General features: G+C 45.5%; 2 protein-coding genes across 5 annotated transcripts; one reads left to right on the top strand and one right to left on the bottom strand.

Moving 5' to 3' along the window:
• Positions 1-2864: 2864 nt before the first annotated feature.
• Positions 2865-8769, top strand: zgc:158258 (uncharacterized protein LOC791186 homolog). Of its 4 annotated transcripts, XM_056437867.1 has the most exons (5): positions 2865-2944; positions 3293-3369; positions 6362-6519; positions 6629-6788; positions 6866-8769. In XM_056437867.1, the coding sequence occupies exons 3-5, from the start codon at positions 6412-6414 to the stop codon at positions 7903-7905; spliced, it is 1308 nt and encodes a 435-aa protein (XP_056293842.1). In that variant the 5' UTR covers positions 2865-2944; positions 3293-3369; positions 6362-6411; the 3' UTR covers positions 7906-8769. The 4 variants fall into 4 exon arrangements, with proteins under 4 accessions (XP_056293842.1, XP_056293841.1, XP_056293843.1 ...); XM_056437866.1 differs by lacking the exon at positions 2865-2944 and having other exon boundaries at positions 3007-3369; XM_056437868.1 differs by lacking the exon at positions 2865-2944 and having other exon boundaries at positions 3007-3369; positions 6303-6519.
• A 1363-nt stretch (positions 8770-10132) lies between these two features.
• Positions 10133-16878, bottom strand: kif17 (kinesin family member 17). Its single transcript, XM_056437870.1, is given in 15 exon segments — positions 10133-10654; positions 10737-10863; positions 10953-11014; positions 11373-11631; positions 11717-11945; positions 12642-12733; positions 12903-13000; positions 13111-13193; positions 13195-13304; positions 13408-13496; positions 13604-14056; positions 14923-15112; positions 15355-15456; positions 15644-15790; positions 16316-16878. Coding segments are annotated over 15 exon segments (2463 nt in total). The 5' UTR covers positions 16547-16878; the 3' UTR covers positions 10133-10463.
• Positions 16879-17983: the final 1105 nt, after the last annotated feature.

The raw sequence follows: 17983 nt of genomic DNA, 5'->3' as shown, positions 1-17983 counted from the left end.
TTCTCTTAAAGGGGCCCCGCGTATTCGGTCCCATCCCCTACAACGTGAAGCATCGGCTACTTTAGAAAACATGGCAGGATGCAAGTTCAACAACGGCTTGAAAAGAACGAGTGTTTCTGGTCACGGTCGGTGAAATGCTTCTGAATCTGCGTTATGTGTCGCGAGACTTTCCAGCGGTGGAATCTCACGTGCAGAGCAAGAAGCACAGAGACTAGCGAAGGCCGCCAGCAGCCTGCGGGGCTAGCTGCTGCTCCGCCGCGAGCTCCTGCTCCGCCACGAGCAACGACGTCAACTCCAACGCTGGAGGTCACCGGAGGAAATCCAGCGCCTTGCAACAAAGAGCTCATCACCGAAGACCAACGCTGCGGTGCGTTCTTCATTCTGTTCCACGAGACTCTGGACCAGACCACCGCGAGCAGACAGCTGGACTTCATGTGCGTTATTGGTGAAATGACCACGTCCAGTCAGGATCCTGTGGAGCTCATGGGCCATGACACCAGGACCTACTTCAGCACCTCAAAGTAAGTCTAACATAAATATATGTATTAACTATCCTCATGTATATGAGTATGTGTATCATATAGTTACGCTTTACTCATGTGTCAAGTTAATAACAGCTATGGATAGGCGCACTACACATTAATTAGACTAATTAAAACTAGTTTTAGATTGGTAGTAGAGTGGTGTTTACCTGTCAATATGTCTATAGTGTTCACTAGGCTCAAGGGATGGCTCGCGTTGCTTAATTTGTAAAAATAGTATTCATTCCTATTTATCCAGTCTGACATTAATCTGAAGTGGTGGTGTCATGAAGAGATGTGGTGACTGTTGGCTAATGTCTGCCTTTTTTTTCTTTTTTCCAGGAGAATGGACCAAATGTCAACTGGAAGTTTTTGTATTCATATAGTTTGAAAAGGATTGTTTTCCTAGTATATTCACAAAAGCTCAGGAGGAGACGTATGAACCTGTGACACAAACACCCATCACATAGAGACATGATAACTAACTCACACACACATACATTCTATTATGTAAATGTATTTGCATTTTAAAAGCAGCTGGAAATGTTATTTATGTTATTTTATAGATTTTTTTTTGTTCAAAAGGAACTATGTTGCACGTATTTTAAAAATATATTTACTTGATTTTATAGACATTTGTTCATGGGACCTAAATGTTCTGAAAATGTTATATTAATAAATATAATTTACAACAGCAATGACATTTGTGTTATCCTTTTGCATTACACCATACTGTTAATTTTGAACAGACATCAGTGTGTTTACTTTGAATTAAGTAATTTAGATTAATGTATATTTCCTTCGTACATTAGGTCTTAAATTTTATTTAGACGTGGTCTTAAAAAGTCTTAAATTTCACAGGTTTATTCCTGTAGACACCCTGATCTATACCCTATAATAGGATAATAAGATCTGCTCACCAGCTGTTAGGTGCAGCGGTGACAGTATTTACTGTTGATGAAAGAGACAAGTTACACTTAATGCTGTCAGAATTTAGACCTAAACTGGTAAAAAGCCCCGCTCTAGTTTTAAACGGTACTTGAATTTTTCCGACATGCTATAAAAAATACTATACGATAAAACATTTTTTTTACTTTTTTGTACATTTACTTTTTTTATGGCATGTCATACAATTCTTTTTATTTATTTTTAAACATGCTCATTATACAATGACTCAGTCAGACGCCGTTGTAGCTGGACCTATAATTGAGAATTATCTAGATTTTGATGCTTCAATTTTAACTGGCGCCGCTTTTCCAGCCTTTACGGCACTCGTTCAGCGGTCCAGTAACCACGACGACCAATGCGTTGTCTATCGCATCACGTGATGTTACTCAGCCAATCGAAGATGCGTATTCCGATAAGCATGGCGGCTTGAGAGATACAAACAGACGAAATAGTCCGTGAGTCCCAGAAGTTATTTCACATGGCGTTCTTCAAGAACCGGATCCTTTAACCAAGAATGTAACTTAATAACAAGAGTCTAATATGATGAGATCCTATTGCACATTAATCCACTGCCCAACAATAGAGCGGAAACACGTGGTTTTAATAACCACAGTTAAAGTCCCTGCACACATGTTTCTCTTTTTTTGAAGATGAATATTATATAATATCGTGGCTTTTTCTTTTTTTAGGGTGACATCAATTCACACCTGAATTAATTTAATGCTGCAGGGCAAAGACAATTAAGTAACATTTTTGTAAAATGAAGTTTTTCCAACGTTTTCTGTAATGCTTTTTAAAAAATGTATCGAGTCCTTATTGTCCATGTATTTATTATGTGTGTACTATTTTTATATCATCCCGTTAAATGTGAAAACTCACTACACGCAAAGAAGGTCATGAAAGAAAATAAACCTGTATTCATTCGTGATACAGGCGATAACTATTTCTCAAAAAGTGTGATCATAAAATATTGCATTATTCTAAGTGCACCAATAAGTTAAAGTAAATTACGTGTTTTTCATCTCCTATATTTTATAGGATTTTGCCAATAAATCAGCAACTTCGTGTCCATTATAGACTTCGACCCGAGGAAGACCGTCATGGCTGAAACATTAGATCAGTCATGTCTGCCAGACATAAAAGCAGTTTGTCTTTTTTTTAATGCACAATTTGGTCTATTGTTCTGTGTTCATCAGGCTTCACACAGAATGACTTATATGGTTAAATGAGCACGCACACACACACACAAACAGAGAGAGAGTTTGAAACAGAGACACTGATTAGCAGATTAGTTGTGGGTGCCATGACAACAAGGGCTCGTGCGTCTCAAGGAGAGCGCTGCGCTCCCATTGGCTGAGCGCGACGGGCACAAAGTCCCTCGCGCAGGTGACCGCGAGCCGCTCAGTCGCGTCTTCCCTTCGCACAGGAAACAGAAGATGGATAACTGAAGACTCGTGTCCGGAGATTCAGAACAGGTATGTGCGACCGGTAGAGTGTGGTCTTAAAGATGTTTACACTTTAAATGTAAAACTATTTACATCGCGTGTTTCTTCTGACGTCACTATAAAGTGAATCTATGACGCAACATATATCAACAAATACGCTTAAGATCATTTATGGAGGCGTGAACTTTTTTTAAATGTGTTTTTCCTGACTAAATTCTCTTTTTTTTAAATAGTTTTTTACACCACTTCATATTTGAGTATGACGTCATAATGCACTTCTTTGCATCGTTCAGTCAGTCTTTGTATTGTCTGGGAGTTGGGACTGATTGTCTTTGCATACATCCTTTAATCAGTGGCTGTTTGGTATCTTCTGCACAGACTGTATTTGGGGCGGATCATCTTCAACGGACATGAATCATATCTGAAGGTAGCGGCTCAAAGAACAGGTGGTGGAGGTGAGGTTGATAACACTTTTCTTTTTTTAAGAGCGCGTACAATTTGACCCAGTTGTGCAATCCCCCCCTCGAACAATGCATTTAGAACAGGCTATAATAAAATACTCCTTTACAGCCACAATCAAAACAGAACAGCGACAGTTATTTTTATTGTACCGGTTGCTACTGTACTGTCGTGATAGCTGTATCTGTATGGAGATAACATTATGATGTGTATTCTGCAGCGTCCTATTTACTGGAAATTGATGGAAGTTAACGACTAACTACAGTCTTGAAACACCCAATTCACGCCATTGACACGTGTGAATTCAAAACACTTTATTGATGTTGTTATTTGCATGTGATCTACTCAGATTGGGTCAAACTCATATCTGACCTGTGGGTAGAGCTACATCTCCTGTTGATATAGGGACTGGTACATGTTTGCAGGGATGGACTGACATGGCAAAGCAGGAACAGGAGCGCTTTTGTGCCTCTCTTGGCTTGTTCAGCAGCCCTTCCCTCTCCTCAGGTGCAGCAACTTATCCAAAAGTGAATTTCCTTTCACTTGGATCGGACACAGGTTCCTTTATCCCAAACTCCCAGCTCTATTAGGAGAAAAGTAAACTGTTTTTATTCTCTAAAAGTTGTGTGTTCTGGTTAAAAAAAAAAAAGCACATGCAATAACTGTTGATGTGTCATCTCATTCATAGTAAGGAGAAGAAAAAACACTCATTACTTTTTAGGTTCACCTTTAATATTATAACATCTGAGGACACCCAGAGGAATAGTGTTGCAGTCTGGCAACATGGTCAACCTGGATATCGTATAGCTTTCAGGGGATCATTGCTGCCGCTGCCCTCCACTCACTGTGTAACTGATCCGGTTGAGGGAGATTAGGAGTGGCATGTGGGCTGTAATCTGAGTCACACGCAGTCAGAGGACTCGGTATATATCTGTCAGAAACACACCAATCTGTGATCGCCCGTCATTCCGTCCCATCAACGGGAAGCTGGCGTGCGCGTAAAACACACCGCACGAGGTTCCATGTGGAGGATGTGATATTTCGGCAGTTGTGCACGCGAGATAATTTGGAAATCTAGAAAATAGACGAATGAATCGTATGTTACTCGTCCATATAAACACACTCGGCATCAAAAGAGTGCCATTGCAGTGGTTTCAGCCAATTAACTATATGTTTCCTTTTTAAAAGTTGTGTTAAACTTGCACAGTAATTGGGACCTACATCTTAGTTTGTTAGAATATTTATTAGAATATCAGACAGAAGAACCACGGGCAACTATGGTTGTTAAATAATGTTAAATAATAGTTAAACATTCATCATTTTGTAATTCTTTGCACTTTATTTTCCAAAACTGCCTCCGAGCAAAAACAAACGGATGAATAATTGATTTTACAGACGCTGTAAATTAATGATTTCAGAATACTTTGAACCCTTTTATTCACCCGTAATATTTTTTGATCAATCTTTCAACACTTTTGAATTACCTTGCAATTATTTTCACATTCTCTTGCAAGATATTTCATATAACGTATATATATAAATGTTATATATATATATAAATATATTATATATATATAATATTATACATATGAATATAATATATTATTAATATATATATAATAGATATTATAATAGCTATAATATTAGATATTATAGATAATATATATTATATGTAATATTGTATATATATTAGATATAATATATTATGTGTATATATAAATATATATATATTATATATATTATATATTAGATATATAATATATATATATATATATTATTGCAGTGAGTGCCAATGGACATGTGTTGCTCTTTAACGACTTGATGAAGTAGGAAGTCTGCAATTGAGCCCTCTTGTCCATGTCACCACGATGCGTTCCACGTTTACACTGTAAACAATCACATTCATTAAAGCAGCATTAATGTGACACCGTTTATATATTTCTCGTGTGGAGCTGTCCGGTCCCTTGTGGTGCTGATCGCTGTGCACTTCCCTTCCTCTCCACGTCGGCTTTCCTTCCTTGGAAAATAATCAAAGCCGACTCGTCTCCAAGCCAAATTATGTTAATCAGCGTCTGTGAACACTGGACTGTCAATTATCTATACATTATAAAGAAAGACAGTCTGAATTCCTTTAGAGATAATGTGGGCGAAGGTGCGCGCCTGTGTTCTCATTGGTGTTTATTACTGTCATTAACTTTCATCTCATTAAAGTGTGTCTGTCAAATGCATTTTAAAAACAAGTAATAAAAATAAGTTATAACATCACACCATAGTTTTCTACAGGTTGTGCACACACTCAGTTATTTGTAATAATATTTAAACCATTGAAGGCCGATTAGATATTGCTGCATACGGTTAGCACGAGGTCACACAAAAGCTATTGTAGGATTAGACCAACAACAGGATATCAAGCAAAACTACGGCAAGAGGTTACAGTAAGAAAGTAGTTCCAGGAAAATTCCCAAAGTGGTCGTTTAACCCTCCTGTTGCCTTCGGGTCATTTTGACCTGATTCAATATTTAACCCTCCTGTCGCCTTCGGGTCAATTTGACCCGATTCAATGTTTAATGTCGGTGTTCTTTCGGTAGTCAACAAACAAACATAAAGTACCTCACACTTAAACTTGGAAAACAATATTAATTCTAATAATTTTCTGGAGATTTTAATAGCTGGGGTCATATTGACCCCAAGGGTAAAATATGTCAGTAAATATAAAGGTAACAGGAGGGTTAAACATTGAATCGGGTCAAATTGACCCAAAGGCGGCAGGAGGGTTAAAAACAGTAAAAAAAAAAAAACGGCTGGGTGGAAGATAGAACAACTAAAAACCTGTGAAAAATCATAAAAAAGAGACAAACTATAAAGAATGTGGTTGAAATATGCAAGACGAGTCCGATCCAATAACTCAATGTACTATTTAATGCTTTAGGGGGGGCAAGATGGTGGAGGACCCATTTCCATGTTCCGCCCGTATTCCCTTCTTCACAGACTAACGCAACAAGCCGAGCCCCTCAACGTAGATAGAATCGGGCACTAAGATGCCAAAAAGCGACACCTGGCCAGGCGGCGTTGGATCGGACCCGATGACCGTGGGCATGGACAGCGCCAGCAGCTGGGACAGCGTGCTCAGCGCCAACTCCCTCTTTGTAAGCGACCTCGCCCTCCCTTCCCGACGTCCTTTGCTTTTCGCGCGAAGCCTCCGATTAAAAGCGCGATTTGTCGATTTCCCTCTCTTCGTCGCAACGCGCTTTTCAGAGCGACGACAGTATGGAGCACCTGTCCGCCGAGGAGAAGGCCTGCCTCATGTTTTTGGAGGAGACGATCGAGTCTCTGGATGCCGAGGAGGACAGCGGGCTGTCCAACGACGAACCGGACCGACTGCCCAGCCCCGGAGACCTCGCCAACAAGCTGACCAGTGAGTTCGTCTCTGGGTCCGGATGCGGAGCAGCGATGGAATGCCTCCTCGTGATCCAGTGTGTGTTTGTCTTCCAGGTTTACACAAACACACGTCTCAGGAACCCCAACCGGACTTTGTCGACGCCAAGCCGAAGCAGAGCTGCCTGGTTCCTACGCCTCTCGTTGTGGCCAGCAGCTCTCCGGGTTCTGACAGAACCCTCAGCTACAAGCCTCACTTCACTCCTCCGAGCAACAAACCGGATCTCCGCCAGAAGCCCGTCGCTCCCCGTGTCCCTCCAGAGGCTAACGTCGCGATGCCGCCTCCCGTCAAGCCTCGGGACCACTCGGTTCGGAAAGCTGAAGGTCCGCCTGGAGGTCCTCTGTCCTACGAGGCGCTGGTCCATCTGCGGAGGAGCGCCTCGGCGAAGAAGACGCCGCTCTGTCCCACACTGGATCACACCGTCGACTTGGACCGGCGCCTCCCCGTCACAGCGGGAGGACCGAACCTCGGGCATCCTCCGAGGTCCGACGGATCCCACCCGGAGGCGTGTCGGTCCAAGACCGGTCCCCCGGTGGTTGGCCCCAAACCCAAAAGGATTCCCGCCAGCATGTCTGTGAGAAGACGAGACGAAGCATCGGTGACCGCAGACCCTCCGCTCGGCACCAAGAATGCAACGGACCCCCAGGGGGTCAGGCTGGAGGCTCTGCAGAAGTTGGGTCTCCTGAAGGACCGAGAGCCGGGAAAGGAGTCGGTAGCCCCGGTGCCGGCCGCGAAACCTCACTTCTCTTTGGACCCGATGCCCAACCGCTTCACAAGAGGTCCACCTCACGTCAATCCATCGAGAAGCCCGTCGTCGTGTCACTCTCAGGGGCCCAAAAACAAGCCTCTGCAGAGCAGCGCCAGTTTCCATCACGACTCCAGGAGCGACCAACAGTCTGCGACATCCGACCCCGCGCCGTCCAACGGGACGAGGGCAACGGGTCTGGAGCGCTCCGCCACCCTGGACAACCACAAAAACGGTCAGCCGGCGCCCCGAAAACCAGAAAACCCAGTGGGCTATACGGTGATGGTGGCGCCCGGGATGGGGGCGGATCGAAAGGAGGCGCTGAGGAAGCTCGGGCTGCTCAGGGACTGAAGCAGGAAGGAGGAGTTCAGGAGGAGCGTCGGCTTCAGAGAGTTAGCGCGTCACCTGGGACCTCGGCACACGGCACTTTGGGCAAACAGGAGGAGCGGAAGAAGAGGAAGACTTTTAAAAAAGGGCAAGAACTGCACTTTTGATATGGGTATCACGTACTCCAGGGCATTTTGTTCTCCTGTTGGTTTAAAAATCTGATAAATGCACCTTCCACATCACACGTTTGATTAAAATGATGTTAATGTCATCAGAATCTCTCATTATGTCGGCCGCAACACATTTATGACTTAGTCAGCCGAAGAGTGCAAATTAATGGGCTGCTGAATGTTTTATAATTTTTTGCAAACACATTTATGGCAATAAAAGAAAAGGGTTGTCAGATAATGTAGAAATAAGCCTGTAATTGCACAGAAATAACATTTTACATTCTGAAGCAATCCATATTGTAGCTTTCCATTATTCTTTATTATACTGCACACGAGCAGCTCGCATGTACTTCACTTAAAGGAAACGCCAACCCAAATAAACTTTCACTGTCACATATTTATGCCTTTAAGTGGATTGTTGAGTACACTCCTTATAGCAAAGCCTCAAACGAGAAGACCATAATTATTACAAAACTAATTCTGAAAGTGTTTTGGGGTGATTCTGAAAGTGTTTTTTTTTATTATCTTTAGTAACAATAAGCAGGAGTTATTGAGGATCTGATGTATCAATAACTTCTGATTTGTTTCTGCTACTTTTATACAGATGATTGCCTTCACTGTCTAAATGCTGGAGATGTTCAACTAGAAGAACAATGATGTGATTTCTAACCCACTATTTACCATCTCCATGAGAAAATAAAAATGAGATATAAATATATATTTTTATTAAATAAATATATTTATTAAATATATAATAAATATGTAATTTAATACATATGTATTAAATATATATATAATAAATATATATTTAATACATATACATATAGTATTGTTTTAGTTTTTTATTCTCACACGGTTAAATAAAGCTCATCCGTCTCGTCATTTTCAATTAGACATTGTTTGTGAACCTGTTTTGTCTTGTAGTTTGAAGTGACTAACTGGGACCCACAGCACAAAGGAGTGAAAGCCCCTCACTTCATTCACCCCGTCACCAGAGTGACCGCGCGCCTCTTCCAACGCTCCGCTTACACGATGACCACCGGCCATGCGACTCCTCTTACACGCCGCTCAGCTGTTCTTACATGAGCAGATTATCCTCAGCTCGGCCTCCACGTGAACCCAGGCGACCCCGTGCTTTTACTTAATAACTTCTCGCGTGGAATCAGAAAAAAAATGTTGCTACGTGTTTTAGACAGAGAATTTGACTTGGCGGTTGGTGAGTACATTAGACAGACAAACAAAAACAACAACAATCAACATGGTGCGAGAATTTAAAACTTTACATTTACAATGGTATAAAATAAAATTGTACTGTAAGCGTGTGTAAAAGTGACATGTGAAGTTACATATTAAGTATAAAGAGGTGTGTAGGGGAGGAACTGGTAGGAAATTGTCCCAACACTCCCACCGCTGGCTCACTTGAAAAGGCCCAGTTTGATGCCGCGGTCTCGAATGAGTACGCGGTCGATCACGAGAGACGATCCGGGTCGCCCTAATCTCTCATTAAAAGGCGAGAGGCTCGCCTCATGGGTCGGTATCCGTGTCGGAGCACGGGCAAACAAAAGGGTGTCGTATTTTGAAACTGACACGGCTCTCTGCCGGTCAAGTATTATTAAACAATGGATGAAGAAATCAGGCCACGGGCATCTCTCTAGAAAGACGACACCTGGGCAGAAAAGTGAGCCGCGGAGAGGATTCAGATTATCAGCAGAGACGCGTACGATGCAACCGCGGCGTCCCTCGGATATGGAAGGTTACAATTCATTCTTTATCATCGTTGATGTAATATCTTTGCCTCAAAAAGCAGCTTCAAGATTTGCTTCGGGCACAAATGTAAATGTTTCTCTCATCTTTATTCTTTTTATTTTAAAGTGAAATCACACCAACATCCACGACGCTGTCCCGAGAGGTCATACGGTATGCAACATGAGATTACTGTTCTACTACCTGTTGATGCTGCTGCCATGACTACAGCCCCCCCCCCCTGACTTGGTGACCGTGGAATCACAGCGAACTCAACGGATGTTATTAATGTTCACAACAACATCAACACGCCAATCATTAAATGAGACTAGCCATGATTGTGTATATATTAAACCATTTTATTTATCCATTCAGCAGCAAGAATGTGAGAAGATAAAATGAGGAACAGGTTGGAGCGGCGGTTTACAAATCAGCAACGGCAAAAGTTAAATATTATAGAATCTGGAGTTAGTTTTTAGGTACAGTGCAAAACAATCCAAGGGTGTCATGCTGTGTTAGGACAGCCAATTCAATTCATGTTGTACATCCCAAATCCCACAAATTTGCCTCAGAGGGCTTTACAATCTGTACACATACGACATCCCTGACCTTTGACCTCACATCGGCTCAGGGAAAAACTCCACCCCCGTGACACGGGGAAGCGTCTTCTCAAATCCCCTCGTTATGGATGTGAGATTTGCTTTTCTTGCGCCTCACCTTGGCGTTGGCCGGCGGCACGTCCAGCGACTCCAGGCGGAACGGGCGCGGCAGGACGGCGTCGGCGAGGACGGGCGGGTTCATGGCGGCGCCGCTCGCAGAGAGGTGGGCCGTCCCGTTGGCCGGGGGAGGAGCGTGGACGGCTGCGGGACGAGAGATCCATCAGAGGGGCGCCAACCACCAGAGGACAAAGGGGGGGGGGGCATCTGTTGTTCTGAGTTTTACCGCCGTGTCCTTTGGGCGCTTCGCGGCCGAGCAGCTGGCTCGCCCTCTTGGACTTGAAGTAGCTGCTGGCGATGTTCTCGCTGTCGCTCCGGTCCAGCATCTCCTTGTACCGGTCCTCCTCCACCTGCTGAGGACAAGCGGGAGGTTGAGGCCCCGTGACAGTGTGTGTGTGTGTGTGTGTGTGTGTGTGAGATGACGCACGGACCATAAACGCACCATGAACAGCTCTCCAGAGTCACCGGCTGATCCTCTGCTAGCTGAAGGTTTCGGAGCCGCCGCTGTGAGGAGAACGAAAGAGAGATCATATTATTTTTTATTTTTTTTAACCCTCCTGTTACCTTTATATTTACCAACATATTTTACCCTCGGGGTCAATTTCACCCCAGCAATTAAAAACTCCAGAAAATTATTTGAATTAATATTGTTTTCCAAGCTTAAGTGTGAGGTACTTTATGTTTGTTTGTTGACTACCTAAATAGCCCTTTAAATATATAAAAAAGTTGATATTTCTTATATGTTTGACAGTGAAAAACAGCCTGGGGTCAAATTGACCCTAAAGGTAACAGGAGGGTTAAAAAGATTCTGCCAAACACATATCATCAAACGGATGATTTTTTTTCTTTCTTCTTTCTGCACCTGAAGGCAGCGTCGTTTTCTGCACCGTGACGTCGGGCGGCCTCCAGGCGGCGCCGTCCTCGTCCCACACCGCCTCCTTCTTCAGGCGGTCCAGGTTGCTGTAGTTGCAGTCGCGGCGCACCAGGGGCGCCATGCGCTCCAGCAGGCCGTGCAGCAGCTGGCCCTCCCGCTCCAGCCGCCGGATGGTCGCCAGGTAGTCGTCCCGCTCCACCTCGAACTCCGCCTGCAGGTCACGGATCTCCAGTTTGGCCGCTTTCAGCTGTTGATGTGTTGTTTTTTAGAGCCCATCATCTCAACACCAGAAGACGACTCCAACGCATTGCTGCTGACCTGCTGTGACCCACCTTGCCCTGGACCGTGACCAGAATTTGGCTTTTGGCGTGCACCTCCTCCTGGATGGAGTTGTAGACGTTCAGCAGCACCTGTTCGCTGTCCTCGCCGTCCTCCGACAAAGCGCAGACGAGGTGGACCTTCCTCTGGTCGGCCAGCTTCCTCCTCTGCCTCTGTCTCTGCTTCAGCTCGTTGTTCCTGACCTGCTCTCCGCCGACCACTTCCTGCTCCAGCTGCTGCAGTCTGGGGGGGAGATGGATGGAGAGAGAGAGAGAGAGAGAACGACTCACACTGGGATTTAGAGGCCGAAACCGGGACCAATATTTGAGAGTAAAACATACGGGAACTAGAACGGGCACTCGGTAGAGCGCATACCTTCGCATATCACAAGATTGGGCATTGAATTATGAACATGTTGGCATTAGTTGTATGCCAATTGGATACAAATTGACCGTGCTCTGGTAAAAGAAGATGTTGACCTTTTCATGACCTTGACCTTTCGATCCCAAAATCCAATCAAATGGTCCCCGGATAATAACCAATCATCCCACCAAATGTCATGCGATTCGGTTTAATACTTTTTGACTTATGCGAGTAACACGCATACAAATAAATAAATACACGGCAATCAAAACATAACCTTCCGCATTTTCAATGCGAAGGTAAACACGGACAAACAAGCTTGAAAACCTTTTTTGGGGGTTAAATTGTGAAATCGTAGCGAGCGGAAACTTTTTAAACTCCAGTTGCCAAAAGGTGTCATAGTTAGTGTTTCCAAATGACCTCAAACCGCGTGTGGTAATTCTATAGTGCAACTTCATAGGAGACTTCTGCAATAAACCCACATGGGCATAACTAAACTCCAGGCTCCTCCTCCTTATGTAGAAAGACCTTCATCTTCATAAAGTGCATGAGGTATATAAACGTGCGCCCGCGTACCTTTCCAGGACGTGTTGCTGGTCCGGAGGCGGTGCGGTGACGCCAGGCGAGTGTCCGTCTGGGTCTTGTGGGTTTTCTTCTGCTCCAGCCGGCTGGCTCACCAACGTGAGGGAATAATAATAAGCTAATAAGCTTATCATCGTCCTCAGTCCTATTTTCATGCCCGTTATTATTGCATTTTCACCCTGGAGTGGTGAATATCTCATTTGGGAACCACGATGTCATCCAGTGAACATGATGCAGAGAGCTAGCGGGCAGTACCTCGGTGAGGGGGCTTCCTCCAGCTGAACCGAGGCCCACGGGATCGGCGTGAGGGCGGAGCTCTCCCTCGGCATCCTCCGTCACACAGCTGGAGCTCACTGATGGAGGGGGCGGGGCACACACACACACGTGTCAACTGATGTTCAGGATTTGGAGGACTCACTGGAGCTTTATGAGCACCGAAAAACGAAATGTAGAAACTAGTCACTGGGTTCTTGGGGAGCCGCTCTCCGGTGTTCCCTCCGCGGGGCGGAGCGCCCCCTGCTGGCTCGGGCCGTCTCCAGATCGCGGCGTGGAGTCGCAGGAGGAGCGCAGGGCGGCGATGTCCTCCTGCAGCTTGGCCCGGGACTCCTGCTCCGCGTCGTACTCGGCCTGCAGCGTGGCCAGCCTCACTTCGTACTCCTGCGGCGAGAGCACAGCACGGCGGCGTGAACAAAACAAAAAAAGTCCCCTTGTGGAGATGTGGAGTGGTGTGTTGCCGTGGGAACGGCGAAAGGCAAATTGCCTCTTTAATCTTCTCCTTCTCCGCGTTGCTGGATTGCGGCCTTGAGGGAAGGGCGGGGGGCGCCTCGGACGCCCGACGGGCCAGCAGAGCTGCGTGAGTAACAAAAAAACGAGACGCAACGGAAACACGTCTCACCTCCTGCATTCACATCGTCTCTCAACCGTCACGAGAAAAAGAGTCGCTGCGCATCACTCACACGCGTGGTCAGCGGCGCCCAGCTGGCCGGAGACGAGGGCTCGCAGCTTCTTGATCTCCTCCTGGAACTCCCGCAGCAGAGCATCCTTGGGGTCCTCGTTGATGCGCGGCCGGTTCTGGATGCTCTTGGCCCGGTTGGCGTAGCGCAGCGTGCTCAGGCTCTCCTCGTAATTGTCGTCCGAGGGCGAGAGGCAGGCGATCATCAGGGTGCGCGTGTTCCCTCCCAGGGAGTCCTGCAGCAGCCGGGTCAGCTTGGAGTCCCGGTAGGGCACGTATTTGGAGCGGCCGTCCACCAGCGCCGAGATGACGTTGCCCAGCGCCGAGAGGGAGAGGTTGATCTTGGTGGCCTCGCGGAGGCGCTCGCCGGTGGCGCCGGTCTTGGACTGGCGCTCGCTTCCCGCCAGGTCCACGAGGTTGAGCTTAGCGGCTCGGAGGCGATCCTGGCCATCTGCGTCTGAGAGAGTTGAGACGGACAAGTCAACACAGCGGGTCCCTCTCCCTTTATGGTATTCATTAGTTCACAATCTGTGCTCATAATGTATTTCTTCATATTTATTGTTGTGTTTTTTTTCCGAATAAAAAAGGTCCGATTCAATTATCAAATAGGCTCGCCATGCTTTTTTTTCTTTTTTATTCTTGGTTAAACCAAAGAGACATTTAAATAGTTTTTTATGTTCAAAAATGTTGGCTAAAATATTTTAATCTAGTTACCTTCGCATTGAAAATGCGGAAGGTAATGTTTTGATCGCCGTGTGTTTGTAAGCGTGCGTATTATTCGCATAAGTAAAAAAAGTATTAAACCGAATCGCATGAAATGTGGTGGGATGATTGGTTATTATCCGGGGACCATTTGATTAGATTTTGGGATCGATCGGGTCAAAGGTCAAGGTCATGAAAAGGTCAAAATCTTCTTTATTTCCAATTGGCATGCAACTAATGCCAAAATGTTCATAATTCAATGCCCAATCTTGTGATATGTGAAGGTATGCGCTCTACCGAGTGCCCGTTCTAGTTATTTTATGTTTTTTGTCTGTTGTTTATTATCTTTCTGAACAAGGAAGTCAGGTCAAAAAATATCTAATAAATTAAGTGGAAAGTAGATGCAAAAAATAAATAAGCAAAAGGATAAGAAAACACAACAAGGACAACAACTTGTTGACATCTTGCTCTTTAATACCGAGCAGCTGGAAGGGTCACATGTTCCTACAGGCAGATCAAAACCACCTCTATGGCACATCGAGCTATTGTAGATATGTTTTAACAGGCTGCAGCTATGGTGTGCGTGTGTGTGTGTGTGTGTGTGTGTGTGTGTGTGTCCACCCGTGTTGCAGATCTCCAGATGGATGGTGAAGATGGAGTGGGACCGCGAGGAGTCCTTGTTCATCAGCGTGTAGCCCACGGCTCGGTTCCGCCAGCCGCCCTCGATGAGCCTCTCGCACTCCCCCACACTGTGCACCGTGTGCGTGGACAGGTCCCGCACATACACCCCGCGCTCCGGATGCTCCTTCAGCTGAGCACGCACGCACGCACACACACACACACACACACACACAATCTCCCCCAAAAAACACCTTGACCTTCAAGAAATCATGTAACCATGGCAACTTAAACAGAGGTCGTCTGCCAGAGAAGAGCCTGAGAAACGAGTTTAATAAAGGACAAAAGAAGGACGGTCGTGTTTGGCTTCCATCGTTACGCTGGTGTTGCCGGTTGTTTTGTTGACTGAAACAGACGGCGCGGCGAGAGACTCACCTCCAACCTCTGCTTGGTGTCACTACCCAAAAGGTCTCGGATTTCTTCATTGTAAATCTCCAGGTAGGAGGCCCTCACCAGGAATTTGGTATTCTCTGCACACTAGCTTGCACAAAAACCACACACACATAAAAGTATCGTCTCTGAGCGAGCCTGGACCGAGACTAGAACAACTGGAGCATCTACGCATATCATCCCAACAGAAGGAATAAACACGCTGGAACGGGGGAGATTTATGAATGCATGAATTGGATCGTGTTGCACATGGAACTGGTTTGTCCCGATCTACCTGAATACTCTCAAAGATGTGCTCAAAGGCTCTCGGGATGACCCCCCTCTGGGCCGCAGGATCGGACACTCCCTGCATGGTGAAAGACTTCCCACTTCCAGTCTGTCCATAGGCGAAGATTGTTCCATTGTAGCCCTCAGTGACGCCCTGTAAACAATGTTATTAAATAAAAACATGAACAAATGTGGCATTAATGACCTTTTTCCATTAAGCTTATTAAGTGACTGACAGATGACTGTTAAGTAAATAATGAGGACTGCAGGCTTTAGGAAGAACAGGGGTCATACACATTTTGGCCAATAGACTTCCAGGATTTTTAACCAAATGTCCATGACCAAGCATTGTGTGAAATCTGTGAAATAGTTAAATCATGTCATATTTAAACCAACAATGAGAATTCCAAAGTATACAGTATATACCATGTAATTTAACATATGTATGTACAAAATATCCATGACTTTTCCAAACTTTTGGGATTTTTTTTTCTTTCCAATGACTTTTCCAGGCCTGAAAAAGAAAAAACATTGAAAAAAATGTCCATGACTTTTCCATGTTTTCCATGACCGTACGAACCCTGAATAAGATATAGGCTACGTGACGAGCGTTTGCAACGCATGTGTGTTGGTGCTGAAAACAAACAACCAGGGTCCAAGCGGCCCCAGGTGAGCTCACCTCCACCAGAGGGTAGGCGATCTCGTTGTACATCTGCTCGGTGGGCTGCTCGGTGAAGTAGGTGCCGTCGAAGGTGAACTGTTTCGGGGGCTCGTCGCGCGCGCCGGGCCTCGAGATGAAGCACTGGCAGCGGTGCAGGTCCATGGACAGCACCGTGTTGGAGCCCAGAGCGCGCTCCCGGTCGTTCAGGGGCCGGCACCGGACCACCACCTTCACCGACTCGGACCCCATGGCGGCGGCGACGGCGGCGGCGACGGCGGCGGCGGGCGGCGCGTGCAGCGCGTGACGAGTGGAATCAGGGGGACATGTTTAATTCTGCTTTATAAATACATGAACAAAGTCGGAACCGGAAATCCGACTGACGGTGAACTAATAACGTGCGCGTACCGGTGGAAGTCCACTTAGAGCAGCTGAATACTAGAATAGTTCAAAACACGGTGTCGAAATCCCTCAAAGTGTAATTAAAACACCTCTGCGGCTCGAGGCGGACACGTGGTGCACCCGACAGGTGACGTTTAATGAAGTTGCTTAGCAACTATAAACAACCGTTGAAGGAGGGGCACTCTGACAGGCGGCCATTTTGTTGAGGGGGAAGTGAGGTCATCGAATACAGATATCTGATGCCTCACCGGATGTCAAACCCATTTACTGTATATATAACAACAGATCACGTGCTAGTTTATTACCAGGCTTAAACTAATAATAATTCACAATCATAAAAGGTTATAATGTAAAGATTTTGTTGAATATAAATCAACTTCATGATTATTTTGGTTGCTGTTGAACTGTGTTGCATTAAAAAGAGGCTTTTGTTATTCAGCCCTCATTGATAAAATGTGTCACAGCCTGTTAATATAACTTAAACTACGGCGTGCATATGGGTGCAATGTGGCGTTGTGATTTAGAAACTGTGTGCAGCATAAATAATGTATCGAGACAAGTATCATCTTTCTCACTCCCAAACCTGCAGGTGATGCTATGCATCACATGTCATTTAGCAGATGCTTTTATCCAAAGAGACTTACAATAAGTGCATCAACCACGAGTGCAAACTCCGAACAACAAGGATCAAGAAAGTAACATTTCTTCAAGAAAGTCATACTACAAAAGTACAATTCAAGCGCAAATCTGTTTTTATTACAGATATTGTCGGAAAAGGTGTTTTTAGTTTCCGGCGGAAGATGTAGAGACTTTCTGCTGTCCTGATGTCAGTGGGGAGCTCGTTCCACCGCTGAGGAGCAAAGACAGAAAACAGTCTGGATTTTGTTGCATCGCTATGGTTGGAAAAGCCAATGTAAGTAATGACAGAGAGAAGAGGAGGGGACCCAGGGCGGAGCCTTGAGGAACCCCAGTAGTAAGAGGGCAAGGATCAAACACAGATCCTCTCCACGTTGCCCGGTAAGTGTGGTCGTTGAGGTCCGATGAGAAAAGGGAGTGCAGTGCCTGAGATACCCAGGTCCTGAAGGGAGGAAATGAGGATCTGGTGGTTCACCGTGTCAAATCCTGCAGAAAAGGCCGAGAAGGAAAAGGACAGAGGAGAGAGAGGCTACTTGAGCAGTGTGAAGCGACAGCAAGGAGGACAGTCTCTGTTGAGTGGCCGGCCTTGAAGGCAGATTGGTGAGGGTCAAGAAGGTTGTTGCTGTGGAGGAGACTTGGTTAAAGATACAG

Source organism: Pseudoliparis swirei, chromosome 18 (assembly GCF_029220125.1).
Source record: "Pseudoliparis swirei isolate HS2019 ecotype Mariana Trench chromosome 18, NWPU_hadal_v1, whole genome shotgun sequence".
Lineage (NCBI taxonomy): Eukaryota > Metazoa > Chordata > Actinopteri > Perciformes > Liparidae > Pseudoliparis > Pseudoliparis swirei.
This window is presented reverse-complemented; position numbering and strand designations above follow the sequence as displayed.